The sequence below is a fragment of the Mustela nivalis genome (genome assembly GCF_964662115.1).
Source record: "Mustela nivalis genome assembly, chromosome: 6".
NCBI lineage: Eukaryota > Metazoa > Chordata > Mammalia > Carnivora > Mustelidae > Mustela > Mustela nivalis.
In genome coordinates, this window is record NC_139025.1 from 111,337,040 (window position 1) to 111,357,061 (window position 20,022).

Here is a 20,022-nt window from a genome sequence, read left to right on the forward strand (position 1 = left end):
AATTTTGACACCATTTTCTTTTTATTTTTTTAGCCCCTTCTATTTCTGTAACAGTTTTTAAGCATACACAGAGCTAAATGTTGTTAGTTACCTATCACAAAGGTTTATAGTTCTATAGGATCTTATTGTATGAATATGCTACAATATTTGTTCAACTGTTAATGGACATTTTTTTTCCTAGTAAATTTTCTTACGCACATCTTCTGGTGCACATACACACAATTTTTTTTGGATTCGCACTTAGGAGTTGAATTCCTAGGTTATAGGGAAGGCAAATCTTCAACTTTAATAAATAATACCAAACTCTTTTCCTATTTATCCTTATACCAAAACTGAGACACATAATGTAGTTTTGTGTGCTGTGACATCTATGCTAGAAAATGGGCTATGTGCGTGTGTACACATGTGTGTACATATGTGTACATACATGTGTGTAGCTATGTACATATGTATATGTATGTATATACATATGTGTGTACATACATACATATACATATGTACATATGTATACCTATAAAAGCAAAGCAAAGGTTTTATACACAAATTTTCTAGAAATAAAACTGCAACTCTATATGATACATTGGAATTACATTCTAGTGTATATTTATAAAGTTTGGAACATCTTGAGGGATGATGGATTGAAGGGAGCAATGTTTTGAATATTTCTGTAACTCTGGACAACCCCTCTTGAGCTCAACTATTTTTCCCTTTCTCAAATTATCCCAAGATGTAACTTGGGTTTGTGTAGCACATGGAAAGTAATATTTGTAGCATTTTATTGGGCACTCTCGGAAAGGACAGTGTTAAAGACAGGCAAAGGTCGTACCTAGCACATGCCTTGGTATTACAGGCAAAGCACCTACCTGTGATGTAGTTAGAAAAGTTCAAATATCCATGAAGAAACACAAGTTTGGAGCATTTTCATCACGGGAATAAAAAAATCTGTATACTTTCTTTCCTGAGGATTCCTCATGGATGAAGATAGTGTCCTCATATTCATTTTTATTATTTCTATGGCATGATTTATTATGTTCTAAGTTTGATCCTGCATTTGGCTCTTTGTGACTCATATTGGCACTTTTAATAATCTCTCAGAAATGCCAAATCTTAAATGCATACAATTACCAAAATATGATAAATCACAAAGGAACTTGAAAGAGAGGCTTCTTACTAGTAATATCCTATAAGCTTATGAGGTGGAAGGTTTGCCACATGAAACAAATCCAACTGTTCAATAGTGTGCTTGCTTCTTGATCCATTTCAAATTAAAATTTAAAATTTCTTTCATGTAAAATTAGAGTAAAATGAGATTTCTCTTATGGAAATTGCAGAGATTTTACAATTTAAATTAAGATCTGGGGAATTATTATAATATTTTGGAAATGACCAAGAAGAGCAAACACTCCACCCTTATACTGAATTGAAGAGACTGCCATGGCTGTGGATATTCAAAAGTAGGTTTTACTAAATTTAATGATGTTAGAATCACCAAGAGTCAACCACTCCATATAGTTTTAGTATTAAGCTGATCCTCATGTTACTGAAATTATTTCCAAAACTGTAATTGAGGAGGGCTGAAAATTATTGATCATTTTCTATTAAACATAATCTTCAATTCTAATTGATGGTTTAAGTTATTATAGTAAAAATTATTAATAGTATTTATAATAATTCTTCTGTTGAATTTCAGTTGTATTCAGTTTACTCTATTCTCACATACAATGTGTTACTTACTCTGTGAGGTCTGAGTGTCTATGAATTTCTTTATCAAGGCATCAGTAGTTTGGGTATAAAGACTGAGAGCATATCTCAGAGACTGAAGATCTGGGCTTTTCTCCAAGAAATTCTTTTTCAGGCCATTTCCTCCCGCATGAAAGTATTGCTGAAGAGAAAAAAAAATAATAATGTAAGCAGAAGGATTTAGAAGGAAGTATAGTAGGAAGGATTTTATTGCCATAATAGTGATGCTCAAATGGAATAATACAATATAATCAATGTGAAATTGTGACAAAAGGACAGTCCTGACGCTTTACTAGGTGATAAGCCTGTCATTCAGGTCCCCTTACTATCTCTGAACTGATGCTTTACATCACAGACCCCAGATCCTTGAAGCTTAAGGTTTTTCCTTTCATTCAAAACTTAAGTATATGGGATCATGAAGATGCAGCGGTAAAAAGGCTATTTATAGAATGACAGGTTTAGATGACAATTGTTGACTTGGTTATTGGCTTTTTTCTAGAACATGAAAAAAAAAATATATATATATATTTCTTTCTTTTCTTTTCTTTCCAGGGTTGTCAATATTTCACAAAGATTGTAGTACCTGCATCACATATTGTCCAGTTTGTGATTCTAGGCCAGGTGGCTGCTGCTCCATTTTCCCCCTGCTCTAAGCACACAGTAGGGCAGATATAGACCAACCTGAGAAGGCAGAGTAGTTGTTGGAAATCCAACATCTCCTGCACCTCATGTCTGATGAATGTAATGAAACATAGGGATTTTTTTTAATATTATTACCCAATACTCAAAACATTAAAATATCTGTGGCTAAGATACTAGAGAAGATATATGCTCTTTAATAATAAATATAGTCATTGAGGGACATTAGCATTTTTCATGCTGAAAGTATTATGTGCAGATATCACCTAGAAAGCAATTATATACAAATATGTGACAGACTAAGGATATTTTTTCCCAACCATTTATAGATGGTAACATCTTTACAGTGTACTGTTAGAGTTAGATAAATAGTTCTCACTCTCTCCCTGTAATATATATGTAATATATGTAATATACAGTACTATATACTCACTGCAACCTGACTTGCTTTGATCTGATTCTCACAGAATGATGTATTTTTTTCTAATTTAATTTTTTTCAGTGTTCCAAAATTCACTGTTTATGCATGATACCCAGTGCTCCATGCAATACATGCCCTCCCAAACACCTATCACCAGGCTCACTGAACCCCCCCCCTCCCCCTCCAAAACCCTGAGTTTGTTTCTCAGAGTCCATAGTCTCTCATGGTTTGTCTTCCTCCTCTGATTTCCCCCAACTACTTCTCCTCTTCATCTCCCCATGTCCTCCATGTTATTCCTTATGCTCCACAAATAAGCAAAACCATATGATAATTGACTCTCTCTGCTTCACTTATTTCACTCTTCCAGTCCCATCCATGTTGATACAAAAGTTGGGTATTCATCCATTCTGATAGAGGCATAATATTCCATAGTATATATGGACCATATCTTCTTTATCCATTCATCTGTTGAAGGGCATCTTGGCTCTTTCCAGTTTGTCAACTATGTCCATTGTCGCTATGAACATTGGGTATAGATGACCCTTCTTTTCACTACATCTGTATTTTGGGGGTAAATACCCAGTAGTGCAATTGCAGAGTCATAGGGTAGCTCTATTTTTAATTTCTTAAGGAATCTCCATACTGTTTTCCAAAGTGGCTGCACCAGCTTGCACTCCTAACAACAGTGTAAGAGGGTTCATCTTTCTGAACATCCTCTCCAACACTTGTTGTTTACTGTCTTTTGATTTTGGTTATTCTAACTGGTTTAAGGTGGTACCTTAATGTGGTTTTGATTTGAAACTCTCTGATGGCTAATGATGATGAACATTTTTTCATGTGTCTGTTAGCCATTTCTATGTCTTCTTTGGAGAAGTGTCTGTTCATGACTTCTGCTCATTGTTGATGTCATTATCTGTTTTTTGAGTGTTGAGTTCGAGGAGTTCTTTATAGATCTTGGATATCAGCCCTTTGTAGTGTGATTTGGAAATATCTTCTCCCATTCCGTGGTGGGTTGCCTCTTTGTTTTGTTGACTGTTTCCTTTGCTGTGCAGAAGCTTTTGATCTTGATGAAGTCCCAAAAGTTCACTTTCGCTTTTGTTTCCTTTGCCTTTCGTGATGTGTCTTGAAAGAAGTTGCTATGGCTGATGTCAAAGAGGTTACTGCCTATGTTCTCCTCTAGGATCTTGATAGATTCTTGTCTCATGTTGAGGTCCTTTATCCATTTCAAGTTTATCTTTATGTATGTAAGAGAATGGTCAAGTTTCATTCTCCTATACCTAGCTGTCCAGTTTTCCCATAACCATTTATGGAAGAGACTATCTTTTTTCCACTGTATATTTTTTTCCTGCTTTGTTGAAGATTAGTTGATCATAAAGTTGAGGGTCCATATCTGGGCTCTTTACTCTGTTCCACTGGTCTATGGGTCTGTTTTGTGCCAGTGCCATGCTATCTTGGTGATCACAGCTTTGAGGGAAAGCTTGAAATCAGGCAACGTGATGCCTCCAGTTTTGTTTACCTTTTTCAACATTTCCTTAGCAATTTGGGGTCTCTTCTAGTTCCATACAAGTTTTAGGATTATTTGCTCCAGCTCTTTGAAAACGCTGGTGGAATTTTGATCAGAATAACAATGAATGTATAGATGGCTCCTAACGAGGTATGTGCCATCCCTTTATCCCACTCATTAAAATTTCTGAGTAAAAGAATTCCATAAATTGAAAACTCATAATATCTTAATTTTTTCCCCTAGTTAAGAGGAGATGCAGAAAAATATTCTGGGCATTTGTAGGCAGTTGAGTGCACTTTCAAAGAGTGTAAAGTAGAGAAGATTCCGGGCATAAGCCGGAGCAAATAGACAATGGAGATAGAATCTGCAGAAGAACTGCTACCACTCCAGACATCCTCCCCAAGGAGAAAAACCTCTAGCACTTAAAAATGCCTGTGCTGATTCTAGCTGGGTGCATTGTGAAAATACAAGCTGTGCCAAAAGCAATATATGTTTATGGAAAGGAGGCACAGAAAAATGGCAAAAGCCTGTTCCTTTTGAGAGATGATGAGATAAAACACTTAAAATTTTCCCTACACCTTGATCTTCCAAAAAAAAAAAAAAAGAAAGAAAGAAAGAAAAGAAAAGTAAGTTAAAATACTTTCACAGGCAGAAAGTACATATTGAGGAGTATGAGTCCAGAATTGTTTCAGGAGCCTTAATGATTCAAAAAGTATGATACCTCCTCAGTTCAGGAAACATGATATGATAATTAAGGTAGAAAACATTAAATGGATATATTGAGGGGGATAGGTTCATGTGGGATTTGACTCTTTCCCTAGAGGAATGGAGGGGTGTCCCCCCTCTGGAGATCTATTTATATAATGAACCAAGGAACCATCAGATGAAATAGCTCACGCTCATTATATAGTGTAGCAGTGGCATACATCCAACAGGAATAGGCATGATCTCTGGGCACGTTTGGGAACACGTTCTGCTTCTCAAATTTTTTTCAGACAAGCTCCATTCTTACCAAACTGAGCACAATTGCTAGAAAATTAGGATAAAAAGCAATGCAAGAGAAACCAGGAGCAGCACCCTTTCTTGGGACGATGGAGACTTGTCAGGAAAAACTCCCAAAGATTTTGAAATGACCAAAAAAGATTAGTGGCATTCTGCTTAGCCTGCCTGGCTGGGTTATCTTTCTTTTCATTGTCTCTGAGCTATTTAAAACTCTGTAAAGGATAGAAAATGGATAATCATGTAAATGATTCTTGTTCATAGAAATGTAAATTAATTATTTCTGGTGGGATGCAACTGATTATTGTTCTGTGGATAGATCCTTTTTGCTTCTATTTGTAAACTGATTTCAGCTTTCCTTTTTGCATATTCTTTTGTGTTGTTCTTCAAATTCTCCTATAAGCTAGTTCTAAGATTTTACTGGTGCCCTCATTAACTGATGAGTTAAATAACATTTTTGACAAGTTTTACAACTGCATGCATGTCACAATTCTACTCTGCTTCAAAAACTGTTCTTTCATGGTATGCATAAGGCAGCATGGTGACAGCATTCACAAGGATGGGCACAGTTTTCACTGTGGTTTGTGAGGCTAGAACTATGGGCTCACACTGACTGACACTGTGAATGGTGGGGTCTGTCTTCCTGCCTGTTCTCTCTGCCTCTGTCCCTTAACAAATGTTTATTAAACTTGTAAAGAAGACCTTGTGCTGAATGCCAAGGATATGAAGCCTAAGAGGTGTACAGGCTGTTCTCAAAGGGATTATAATCTAGTAGGAAATGTCACCAAGATGTCAATGAATGACTCCAATAATGTTGCAGGTGTAAGAAAAACAATTGGAAAATACAGATCATAGGGTTGGCGAACATTTCTATTAGGGAAGGTCCGTAAAGGCTTCCAAAGAGGTGTCATCTTTGGTATTTATCATTTTTTTTTTAGCACTGCCATTTTGTGTGTGTGTGTGTGTGTGTGTGTGAAATATGTATTTTTTAAAATTTCTTTTCAGCATAACAGTGCTCACTGTTTTTGCACCACACCCAGTGCTCCATGCAATCCGTGCCCTCCTTAATACCCACTACCTGGTTCCCCTAACCTCCCACCCCCCCGCCCCTTCAAAACCCTCAGGTTGTTTTTCAGAGTCCATAGTATCTCATGGTTCATCTTTCTTCCAATTTCCCTCAACTCCCTTCTCCTCTCCATCTGCCCATGTCCTCCATGTTATTTGTTATGCTTCACAAATAAGTGAAAACATATGATAACTGCCTCTCTCTGCTTTCTCACCACTCTTGTTCAGCATAGTATTAGAAGTCCTAGCAACAGCAATCAGACAACAAAGAGAAATAAAAGATATCCAAATTGGCAATGAAGAAGTCAAACTCTCTCTCTTCACAGATGACATGATTCTTTATATGGAAAACCCAAAAGACTCCACCCCCAAACTACTAGAACTCATACAGCAACTCAGTAACGTGGCAAGATACAAAGTCAATGTACAGAAATCAGTGGCTTTCTTATACACTAACAATGAAAATACAGAAAGGGAAATTAGAGAATTGATTCCATTTACTATAGCACCAAGAACCAGAAGATACCTGGGACTAAACCTAACTAAAGAGGTAAGGATCTGTACTCAAGGAACTACAGAACACTCATGAAAGAAATTGAAGAATACACAAAAAGATGGAAGACCATTCCATGCTCTTGGATCAGAAAAATAAACATTGTTAAAATGTCTACACTGCCTAGAGCAATCTATACTTTTAATGCCATTCCGATCAAAATTCCACTGGTGTTTTTCAAAGAGCTGTAGCAAATAATCCTAAAATTTGTATGGAACCAGAAGAGACCCTGAATCGCTAAGGAAATGTTGAAAAACAAAAACAAAACTGGAGGCATCCCGTTACCTGATTTCAAGCTTTACTACAAAGCTGTGATCACCAAGACAGCATGGTACTGGCAAAAAAACAGACACATAGACCAGTGGAACAGAGTAGAGAGCCCAGATATGGACCCTCAACTCTATGGTCAAATAATCTTCGACAAAACAGGAAAAAATATACAGTGGAAAAAAGACAGTCTCTTCAGTAAATTGTGCTTGGAAAATTGGACAGCTATATGTAGAAGAATGAAACTCGATCATTCTCTTACACTGACACAAAGATAAACTCAAAATGGATAAAAGACCTCAACGTGAGACAGGAATCCATCAGAATCCTGGAGGAGAACATAGGCAGTAACCTCTTCGACATCAGCCACAGCAACTTCTTTCAAGATATGTCTCCAAAGGCAAAGGAAACAAAAGTGAAAGTGAACTTTTGGGACTTCATCAAGATCAAAAGCTTCTGCACAGCAAAGGAAAACAGTCAACAAAACAAAGAGGCAACCCACGGGATGGAGAAGATATTTGCAAATGACAGTAAAGACAAAAGGTTGATATCCAGGATCTATAGCACTGCCATTTTTAAATTCGGCAGCCACTAGATCGTTTGCTGCAGTGGAAAAGAGAAACAGGACAATCCCACTTAGGTAATCAAGGGAAACTAGCAGTCCAGCTCTACTTAAGAAGAATTGAAGTGGTAGTTGTCATAATATAGTTCTTAGGTATAGCTTAAAATATACTGTTTGCTACTGTTATTCTGTTCTCATCACTAAACCTGGGAGTGGTGGCCAGGGAGACACCAGTTGCCTCTAGGCAGTAGAGGGCCTAAAGAAGTTGAGATGACTTTGTACCCCTAAAGATTCACAAGACTTGTTGATATGTGAAAGGCTCTGAGATCCACTGTGGTTAAGAAATCTGCTTAACCTTTCAGTAACATACCTGCTTCTTATAATTATTTGGCTTCAGGACACATATCCCATACAATATCTATTGACACTATGGGGCACAGAAGTGTTCCATGGGCTAGATTTAGGAAACCTTAGAAGAAATAAGAAGACTAGACTTTATAGAATGGAGATATTTCTAAGGGTGGAGAAGGCTTCATAGAAGAAGAGAACTGGAGTCGGGCTCTGAAGACCTAGACTGTGTATTTGTTCTTGAACCTCTTAATTATAATAGGAGAACATGTTTTTACTATCAAGACACTAGTTTATAGACCTCTGAGACATGGGGAACAACTATGAAGTGAAAACATAAACAGGGAATGAGTTTGTTCCTGGGTAAAACCTAAGGGTCCCCCTAGAGTTTTTGGTTATGATACTAAACTGACTTTGTAGCCGGAGGGTATCATGAGTCATTCTTCTAAAGGCACTAGCAGGATCCTAAGTGAACAGTAGAAGATGCTGTGCAAGGACAGAAATGATACTTTTGTCTCTTAAGTGCATTGTATAATAGGAAATGTTGCAAGACAAACCCTGGACAGAAGGTAGCAATTTCCGGAGGAAAAAAACAGGTTGCAAGATCCTAAGAGCAAAAGCTTCCATTCAGTGAGTGAGCACAGATAAGTAACCCAGAGATAAGTAACTCAGAGAGAGGAAGAGAGGACTTCTAAGGTTATGCAAATGCAAACTGGATGAAAACATTACTTTAATGGAAACCTTTCACACAGTGTTCATAACCTGGGTGACCGCTCCTGAGAACATGGGTCTGTTTCTCTCACTGGCACAGATAATACGAAAGAGGGCTGCAAAGATGCATATACCTTGGCATTCGGAGATTTCGCATTGTTTTGATTTTGTAAGAGACAAGCATGAGGGTGGAATTTGTCTTTTGCTGAGGCTTATGTCTGAAGGATATAAACTGGAGGCTGATGTGTGGGAGTGAATGTCTTAGCTATTAAACAGACCCCACTCTCCATAGTTCAGTACAGCTTAGTTGCTCTCCATTATAGTAAGCATTGGGAGGGAGATTATATCCTAGAGAATAATTTGTGTACATGGGATTTTGAAGCCTTCTAGATGTTTCCCTTATGCATGTAAAAGTGGATTTTTCCCCATTGGTTCTAAACAAACAAAAACGGGACTCAGTTTCATGTTGTTTCTCTGCAACCAGCTGTGTAAACCAAGAACCTCCCTTTTAATCTATTCTGTTTACTTAGATTAATACAAAATAGCAGAAAACAATTGGCAAAATAAGTTAGCACTAGCCATTTTCTTCCAAGAAAGGGATTTTTAATCAGGGAACTGTGAGCAAGTTGGCTGTTCACAGCTGTGAAGGATAAGGAGGTCAGCTGGATGTCATTCTCTCCATCCTTGGCACTGTCCTGGCTGATATTTTCACAATGGACTTGGACAAAGGCAGAAAGCATGTTTTTAAAATGTAGGATTGAGCCAACGCTTGACGTTATTACTTTGAATGACAGAATGTGGCTTCAGAAAAGGTCTTGGAAGCCTGGAATCATGGGTCAACATTACAGGACAGCATGACAAAAAAAAAAAAAAAAAAAGGAAAAAGACTATATTAAAAAAAAAGGAAAAAGACTATATTCATGATAAAAAGTTTATTTCAGAGTATGGAATGGGGGTGACCTCGATTAATGTCAGTAAAATCTCAAAAGCCATAAAGCTGCATTTTTTTCTCATGTTTCACATGATTTAATAAAGTGATGGGGAAGCTATCAAAGATAATGAATTCTGATCATGCATTAATATACATAGACGGGTCAAGATGAAGGGTTTGATGGAGCAAATACATTCTCTGCTGATTAGAACACATCTGAAATATTAGGGTCATTATAAATTTATTCCCAGGCTTCATGATTTATAAGAAATATGAAAAAGTGGAGGGCATCCAAAGGTAGAGGGCCAGGATATTGTAAGGTCTAGAAGGGACCTTATTCATTCAATAAATGGCTGCAGATAAATTGGGGAGGCATGATAGCTTTCTTCAATGTATGAAAGGCTATCATGTGGAAAAGGAAGTAGAATTATTTTTCAAAGGACAGAAGGACCAAGATAGCACTAAAAGTACCAGGGAAACAGATACCGGTTTGAATAAAGATGACCTTTCTGGAGGCGCCTGGATGGCTCAGTGGGTTGGAGCCCCCCGTCTTCTGCTCGGGTCATGATCCCAGAGTCCTGGGATCAAGCCCTGCATCAGGCTCTCTGCTCAGCGGGGAGTCTGCTTCTCCCTCCCTCTGCCTGCCTCTCTGCCTGCTAGTGATCTCTATCAAATAAATAAATAAAATCTTAAAAAAAAAAAAAGATGAACTTTCTGGTAATAAAGAGCAACTTAAAAATTGAAGCTGCTCCTTGAGAGTCAGTGAGGTCCTGTCACTGGCCATTATTGAGTGGTGGCCATTTGTCTATAGGCCAACAATGCTATAGATGACATGCCCGTCTGAACAGGAAAGGGGAGCTATTGGGTTGTTTCCAATTCTGAGATTTTAGAATCTTTTTCGCCTCTTTGACTCTTTGTTTTTTTACTTTAAAATGTGTGAGGAAATGTAAATTCACCCTCCTTCCTCTATGCAATGCGATGCGTGCTTGGTTTATGTCACCTGAGAGAGGATCATTTCATTCATTGGAAGGGTGGGGGCAGAGACGTCCCCCCTGCCTGACTCTGGTACTGTAGTGATGAGATGAATTATTCCTTCTGGAAGAGCTCTGTGAACTGTGACGTTCTTTCTACTTGTGAGAAAATATGCTTAATTGGCAGAAACACTGCCCAAACTTCAGTCCTGCTTTGTTCCCTCAGCAGTGGCCGCTGTCTCCAGCGATGTACCAGCTACTTATTTCGATGGTCCTGCCACCGTATCTAACTTCAGCCAGTAGAAAAACGGCCTCCTGCCGGATTCGTCATTTTTCTCAGGGGAACCATGCTTTTCCATCCTTTCGGTTAAAACCTCCGAGTCACCTCACCCTTGCCCCAGTTTGGGTTGCCAAGTTCCAGTGACTCTCTCCTTCCTGTCGTCCACATCCGTCTTCCACTCCTATTCCTCTAGCCACCCTCCTCATGACTGCCCTCATCACCTCGTGCATTAAATAACTGTAACTGATTTCTGTGACTAAATCTTCAACTACCCCATGCATTTTGTACATTTCTGTAGGATTTCCATCGCTAAAATGGCACATTGAGTATGCCACGGGTTTATAAGATCATCAACGGGTCTTCTTTTATAGAAAACACTGAGGATGTAAAAGGATCTCTGTACTTTCACCCCGAAGATTTCCTGAAATGTCATTTTACATGGCTTCACTACCCAAACCTCTAGTCAAATCCAGACCAGGCCATTGAGTAGTTTTGTCACTGACTCCCAGCCCTCTGGCCTTGCGCCTTTCTATGACGAAATCCTTTTCCCCCTGGTTAATATTCAAGTCGTGAATCTTTCTCCAAGAGAAACTAGGGTCTTTCCTATCCAGCCTCTGAACTTCCATCTGTCCTTGAAGATTGCTACTCTAGCGTTCCCTGATTCCCTGAGCTCCCACTGGTCGCTCCCTCTTCTGAATCCTGACCACTTTTTATCTGTCCCACTTAATTGGCGTCTGTATCATCTGTTTCATATCTCACATTGGTGTCTTATAAGTTAACATGGATCATTTAATTTTTAATGTGCCTTTTTCATTTTTCAATCTGGATTAGAAACTCCTTGGAAAAACAAAAACAAAACAAAACAGCTCTGCTTCCCAGAAGAGAGTCTCAGGAAACACTCAAGAATCCTATGGAGTCTATGTCCTTATAGAGAAAGAATATTGAGCACAGAAAACCAAAAGCCCAGAGGGCAAGGCCAGAAGCATTTAGACTATTGCTTGGAGCAGACTCAGATTTACTAATTAATCTTACTGAGAGAAAATGAAGGGATTAGGGAAGGTGGTAAAGGAAACCAAACTAAAACCTAATTGCAGTTGAATAGGTAGGATCTTGGGTTTAACAGTAGAAAGGGGCTCATCCAAAATAAACTAGTTTTCAGGTGATTGAATAGTTACATGTATAGAGTGCTTTCTGTAAGATAGGAACTGTTTTAATTGTTTAACATGTGATAACTCATTTAATTTTCTGACAATAATTCCTGAAGCCCTGTTATTCCCATAGGAGTGGACAGCGATTTACACACTCTAGTTTCCTTCTCTCTTAATCACTTACTACCCTGATACTCTGGTCATTGTCAGTGATATAATTCCCCATGTGGTTCCCAATATTTTATTTATATTTGCATTAACATTCATATTCTGATATTTGCAAAGGCTTCCACCCTAATACAGTGATACACTGGATTTAGTAACGTAAGCATGGGTGATGAGGAATGTTGTTATTACATCTGAACAGAGATTGAAAGACCTTGTATAAGTATCATTTTCTTTCTTTAAAAAAGCATCAGATTTTGTTCTGTTTATTATATTCTTCATAAAACTACAAAAATTAAAGCACTTCAGACCTGGTTGTGATCTGTGAGAGAGAAAGAGTTTTGTTAAAGTAAAAATCAGGATAAATACTGTCTGCATGCTTAGCAAGCCATTCTTTTTATAATCCCAATAAAAATTCCAAATTCCTTTAATTCTTTAAATTTGTTATATATTTGAAGAACTTTTACAATCTATTTTTACTGACTGATGGGAACATGCTAATGTTTCTTTACAAGTTTGCAAGAAGAATTTTCTTCTTGGTTTCATACACTATTTTGGTAGCAATTTCCCATCATCACGTATTTTTTTTTCCTTCCAATATCTATATCGTATTTTTGGAAAATCCATGCAGACAGTTGATTTTGCAAACTTAGAAAAAATTATCATTTGCCCTTAACAACTAAGGTTTACTTCTTTTTTCTTTTTCTTTTTTTTAGGAATTACTTGAAAAATATTTTAGAAACTATTTCTACCACAGCTGGAGTCCTCTTTTTACATATATCAGATCTGAATATGCTACTGTGTCCCTTTGACCTTGGTGCAAGTGTCAACATTTGGCTCTAATCCAATGTTCCTCTTTTATTTCCTACAATACTCAAGCTGTCCTGATCTGTTCCTCTGCACTAGACTACTTGAAGTTTTCAGACTGACCTACTTCTTCTTGTATTTCACTCAAGGTTTTCTCTAAGCCTACAATGACTTTCTCCCTTGCTTTTCCCCATTCCATCCCCTTTATAAATCCCCAAACTTCCCTCTCCATGAAGCTCCCCCCAGACACTCACAGACACTATATTACCCTCTCTGCACTCTGCAGCACTTTGTCCACACCTCTTATTTTATTGTAGAGGTCTAGGTTCCCAAGTCAAGATAGAGCAAGACCCCTCTTCAGCCATCTCCTCATTGCCCACCACATTTTCTCTGCACACGTAAGCTTGCAAGTAATGATTTTTGAAATGCAATAATCCAAACGAGGTATTTTGCTCTTCTCATGAGCAGCTGAAATTTAAATAATGCAAAAACTATACTTATAATGATAAAAAAGATGCTAAGAAGCAGCCACCAAAATTGCCTCATGAATAATGGATGGCAGGATGGGGATGGGCCTCAGTCAGGAGTAAGAGCCTCAGAGGCACAACATCACGTATTCTGCCATTTGTCTGGAATCTAAATGATCAGAAATGGTGCTGTACAGGATTAAATAAGAAGTAAATTCCAAAGCTATATTTGAATAGATACTCATACCTACTCCAAATTTTCTCCTTTATACCAAGCAATTCAGATTTCTAGAAGGCCCTCATTCACATGGTTCTTGTTTTTAGGGAAATCTCTGTGTAGTCCCTACATGATGTCAGACATCTGCAACACACATGGTGGAGTGTCCTGTTTGGGTCCAAGAACAAGTGTTCCAGGGTAATTTGGAAGGCTGGGCAAAAAGTGAAACCAGCCAGCTTTTTTCCCCAGGTTTTTCCATTTTCAAACTTCATCAGAAAGTAACCTGAGGATTGTTCCAGACTTAAGAATTTCCTTAGGCTCTTGGGATTCATGCTCAGGTCAAGAGTATCTATTGTTGGAAAAAGGTCTCCTGCTTTTCTTTGAAAGAAATCCACATTTCAGGGAACCCCACAGCAGTCCCAAGTCTTCCTATTGGCTTTTTAGCTCATACATACTGATTAAATTGTTGGCTATATGGCTATATCTATATCACCACTATAACAGCGGTTATCCTTTCACTTTCAAATACTAATGATTTGGTTGCTCGTTGGCAGGTGAATAAATAAAATGTGTCACAGCCCACTCGCACGAGCTGTGACAGATCACTGTAATTTCTGATACTTGTGCCACAGTCCCCCCACTTGTGACTTACAATTGAAACTACATGAGACCACTATGACAAAATACTCTAGTCCAGCTTAAATTTTAGTCTTTAAGAGAGTATTTTCATCAATACCTTTGAGGAGTTGAAAGATTTTAAAGCGTCTTTAGAAAACCATCTAAATATTGAAATCTGGCATTTTAATCTAGAAATAACTAATCTCTCTGAAGAAATGTTATTCATTTTGGTCTGCTGTATTTCACCACCCCTTTGTTGGTTGTTGGTGGTTGGTGAAATAATGATGTAGAAGCAAGGACAGTGATCTTCAGGTTTGGGGTCCTTTCTCAGCTCTGCCAATTCCTAGCAGCTCTCTGACCTTTGTCAGTAATTTAAACCTGCTCAGCCTCCGTTGTTTAATCTATAAAATGTGAATGATCACTCTCGACACACCTAACAGCCGGATGTTTTAAAGATCAGGCGAGACAATGTACAGACATGGAAGATATCTGGAAAAATGTAAAACGCTATTTCAGTCCATAGTCTACAAACTCCATACCATTCTCCTTGTTCACTTTTTATTTCCACCCTGTTTGCCTAAACTGAGTTCCAGAGGAAGTAGGATTAGGTCTTTGGCAGCCTTTGTGAGGTAGCTTGGGTAGCAACTGCTGCTTTTGCATATGAACATCTTTCTCATGAAGTTTCCACTTACCTTATAGGGTTCCCTCTGCTGGGCTCTGAGAAGACCTTCCATCACTAGCTGGTAGGCTATAATTCCTTTAAGTAGTTATTCCTCTTTTACCTGAATTCCTTTGTAGTCAACATCAGAATTAGGGCTTGGTAGGACATTCAGTTGGGGCAAATCTCAGAATCGGACAAGATAAAGGGAGTTCCAGTTGTGCCAAACTGATGACAGAGCCATAGAAATGAATGCCCAGGTGTATGCCTTGGCAGATGGACAGACCAGAGGGATGAGAGTCTCATAATAGGGATAGGAGGTAGAGACCTGACCGCAGGCTCTAACATTCAGGAGGACCAGAGTCAGGCCCTAGAGGAACAAGATAATGGCATAAATCCATTAACTGGATCTTAGACACCAGCTAGTGGAAGTATTTAAGACTGAATTAAAAGATCATCCCAGATGACCTGGAGAGGAAGATGGGATAGTTGAGCTGTCAAAATGTAGAAGGGGGAACCTGTTTGAAGATCAGGAATGTCCCAGACTTTGGGTATAACTAGATGGCGATCATGTGCCCCAACCAAGAGGAACAGAAGAAATGCTGGTGGTGGGGACAGAAGCCAGGTCTGAATGCCATTTCTTTTCATGGGACACATTTTTCTTCCTCTCTTGAAGTCATGCATTGACTTAATAAAATTCAAAAAGGACTAAATTCAGAATCTAAAAATTTTACTTTTCTTCTCTTCATGGTATACTTCAAAGTTCTTATTTTTTCTACTAGCACTTCCTGATTTGCGACCATTAGTTCTATAACTCCAAAGGTCAGTCATTTCTTATTCACTTTTCTGAAAACAATTTTTTAGAAAGAGCTTGTTTTGCATTTTTTTCTGCTTCTTTTTCAAGTTTTCCATTTTTCCCTTCAAAATGATTGTGCAAAATTTCCAGACTTCCAGATAACACTCTAGCTGCAGCTTTAGAAAATCCATTGCTATAGTCTCACTGCCTAAATCCCTCTCCACTTTTCACCAGGTGTCACAAAATTCCCACCTCACGACTTTCATTTTATATTTCATTTTTTCATTTTACACTGAAGCAGGAAAAGATGGTCTCTTATTAAATGCTGAAACGATAAAACCAAAACTGGGAGGTAACAATTTTCTGGAGGTGCCCAACTGTTGCACAAGTCTATTTTAATGAACAGCATCATAATGTCTGTTTGTATCCTGTACAATTCTGTGCTTGGAAAATGGCTCATGGTAGCTAGCAGATTTTGCTATGCTGTTCACGCATGCTGGATAGGAGATGCTTCCCCCAGTGACACGTGGAGACAATGGACATGGTTTAAATTCAGACAATAAATTAATTCACTCTTAAATAAGCTTTCACATAAGAATATAAAATGCATATATGTAAATATGAAACATGTATAAAAATATAAAGAGAATTATATGGAAACAACTTCTAAGTTACATTTGGAGGTCTGTCCATTTTTAGCCCCCACCACAATAACTTCTGGTCAACCTCGGGCTGTGAAAAAATTGATGCACACAGCACAATACCTTTGGGTTTCCAGCAGAAAATTAAATTATTGCACTTACTAAGAGAGAGGAGAAGATTGATCTTTTAAAACCCATTTCAACAAGCGTAGAAAACATGAAAAGAAATTCTGTTAACCCCACACCTCCTGAAGCATCTATTGAATTGAACTTGGGGGGCGGAGCTGTACGTACATGCCTTTCTTTGAAAACACATGTTATAACATAAGTTTCACACACATTTTCTTCCAGAGACAAAGGAACAAGGATAAGGGCAGAGGAACATGGATAATGTGGCGAGAGTACAGGCTCAATCTGACATACTCAGACAACCATCTTCTGTGTCTATGGGTGGCACAGCTCTACATATGCATGTGGGATACTTTTCTCTGAGGGCTAATAGAGGACTGGGGATGTACAATTCAGGAGTACTGTAAGCTTACCTTGATGGTAGCCAAGACTACCTCCATTATAGCACACTGTCTTGGTGTCAGACCCTTGGCATCCTCCCGAATCATGTGCTCCTAAAAAACAAGTTAGCAATTACTTATGCATTAACCAATTAATCCATTCAACAACTGTTTTCAAACAGACTCTGCATAATCCCCACGCGGACACACCTGAGAGGATGATTTTGTCATATATTCAATAAATATCCCCTTTTCCAAAAGAAGAAATGCTGAACTTTGATTTGTATGTGGTTTTACTTTTCACTTGCACGTTAATGTTTGGGGAAAAAAAAGAGAGCAGCAATGTGGAAATATGTGTCAAAGCTTTTTCACCTTATCTGTTACTTTGAGGAAAATCGATCATGACAGAGTGTTAGGAGGTGAATTTTAGCTTCTTTCAATTACTATGATAAAGTCTACTTTAAATATAATGGCCCCAATTCCTTCTCTTTCTTGATTCCCCTTAATGCTTAGTCATTACTAAGAAAAGCCCCCAAGAATTAACTGAATTTTTGGCTCTGCATATTTTCATTAAAATCTTTTTTTTTCCAAAATTTTAGAGCTGGTTTTCACATTTCTGGTGGGTTTTCCTCATTGTTCATTATGGACACTCTCAACCCATCATTCAAACTTCCATAGGGAAATGATGGTAGAAAGTTGAAGACAACCACAAAGGAAAAAGAAACCTAAGAGAAAATTTTTAAAATTCCTGACACCCCCCACCCGCCCACCAAAACTGAGTCTCCCCAGAGGTGCCACTATTCTAGTCAACAATATTCAGCAGATATTTATTGAGTGCTTATTATATGCCTCTGCCATCCCAGGTAATTGTGATATGTTGTTCATTCAAAGAAAGGCTTTTGTCCTCCCGAAGCTTAACTGCAAACTAGTATAGGTGTCTTATGTGAATTAGAGGAAAGCCCACATGAACAGACACAGCTCTGAGAATGCATGGCTTGACTAATGGTTCAATCACTGCCTTTCCTTCTTAAGAACCGTGCCTCTTCTGCAGGGCCCAGCTCTACATCAACATGTATGGCTTGGCAGGTGGAGCAAGGGCTCTCTTTCAGTGGTCATTGCACAAAAGTGGTCAGGCACTTGTATGCAATGCTCAGATTTTCCAATCCCCAGTGCCTCACCCTATTCCAGCCCCTTTTTTATTGTTATTTGGTAGATGACATGACTTTCTCAAGATAATCTTGATCTACGTCTTACTCAAGTCTGCAGTCTTTCAGTACCTATCTTGGCAATTATAACCTGCTAGGAATTCAATATATTTTTGGTAAATGAATTGTACTTCTTTCAAGTATAGTGTTGTAGGGTTCAATACCCTTGAATGAAATCATACTCCTTTGAAGATTTTTGAAAAAAAAAAAAAAAAAAGTATACAATGCCCCTTGAGTCCATGACATCTCACTACATGTTTGTCTGATACAGGATTTTCAACACAAACATATGTATCCTTTTAATATTTTAAAAATAGGAATATTAACTACCCATTGAGACTCAAACAGTAATGGGAAATGTTTACTAAATTGTAGGTGGAAATGTTTAAGGGCAAGTAAGTACAAACCAGTCTGGCTTCAACTCTTTGTTATAGAAAAATATAATTTTAGCAAGAAATAATTTCAGAGATCTAAAAATAGCTCATTAAAATAAGGGAGTCTCTGAAAGAGGCTGGCAATGAGTTACTGCATGCTTGCAGTAAATTTACAGTCTCTGATGTAGTAATTGGTTTTAATATTATATCACCTATCTAAAAATAGTTATTTTTTCAAAATTTATGCCAAATAAATCTAATCTCATTAAATAGTAATAAGTTAGGCATACATAATATATCTACATTATGAAGTTCCAGAGCATAAAGTAATGTGTCAAATGGCTGAATAAATACTTCTTTAATGGATTAATCCTAAATGGTAGTCAAATGCAGAAAAACAATTTCCTTCATTGTTCTATTTTCCTTGACTCTGTATTTCTTCAAGTAAGTTAGATAATTGTTAATATTTCCATATAGGATTTCTGGATTTATCTTAACCTGCTTTCAAACTAACATACAAATATTGCGAAGACCAAGTATTTAAAATGGAAATGACACTTTGGTGACACTTTGGTAAAATAAGGAAAAATGGTTTGGAAAATTTGAAATTCTTTATTATGGTCAGAGTTTTAATTTTGCAAAATACTGTAGATGCCTTATTCTGTAATTTGAATAATAGTTACCCTTTTAGGACATTTTATTGTTTTTAGTTTGTTACAGTCTTGAAGAAGTTTGGAAGTTGCAAAGGGACCTAATGTGTTCTTTTTCCCACCTAGCATATTTATGCACTCTGGGGAGCTATCTCCACCCCACTCAGAGTTCATCAGATGCAGACAGAGCTGACCACACCCCCAGCTCATAGCTGGTATGTCAGTTAAGCCTGTGTCACAATGGTTGGCTTTGGAGTGGTGATAACACTATCCGAGACCAGGATGTTCTGGTGGGATTTGTTGGAATTCCTCACATCAAGCTTGGTGTTCTTTTCTACAACATTTCAAGTTCAAAGGATGTTAGATTTAGAGCAGAGGCAACCATCTTACAAATAAGAAGGTAGGTTTGTTACAGCCATACATCATACAAGGAAAGAACCGAGTCGAGAGATACTAACCAGGTTCCATAACATTCTTTGAGTTCCTAATCAAGCAGTGATGGAAAGTAAAATTATCTAGGACTATAAAATTTCATGTAGCAATAAATCCTTCCTTGTTTATGTTAGTCTTGCTTTCTAGCACTTGGAGCTGATAAGACTGACTGATAGTTCTGATAAGACAGAACTGATAAATTCTGGCTGATAAGACTTCCAACTAAGGAAACTGAAGCTGTGGGAGACGGAGTATGTTTTCTAACATCACACAGATGCTAGAAGCATGTCTAGGGCCATTTCTTTTGCAATGAGATACTATGCTGTTTCACCTTCATGGTTTTG

The 20,022-nt window shown here is 37.9% G+C and overlaps 1 protein-coding gene across 1 annotated transcript in view; it reads right to left on the bottom strand.

The window, feature by feature from the left end:
* UNC13C (unc-13 homolog C) overlaps nucleotides 1-20,022 on the bottom strand; it is a 616,040-nt gene that overhangs the window by 50,338 nt on the left and 545,680 nt on the right. Inside the window, exons 30-31 of the mRNA XM_082733851.1 lie at nucleotides 17,051-17,131; nucleotides 1,735-1,882 (exon numbers count right to left, since the gene is read on the bottom strand). Of these exons, the coding sequence (XP_082589977.1) occupies nucleotides 1,735-1,882; nucleotides 17,051-17,131 (229 nt within the window). The remainder of the gene's footprint in view (nucleotides 1-1,734; nucleotides 1,883-17,050; nucleotides 17,132-20,022) is intronic.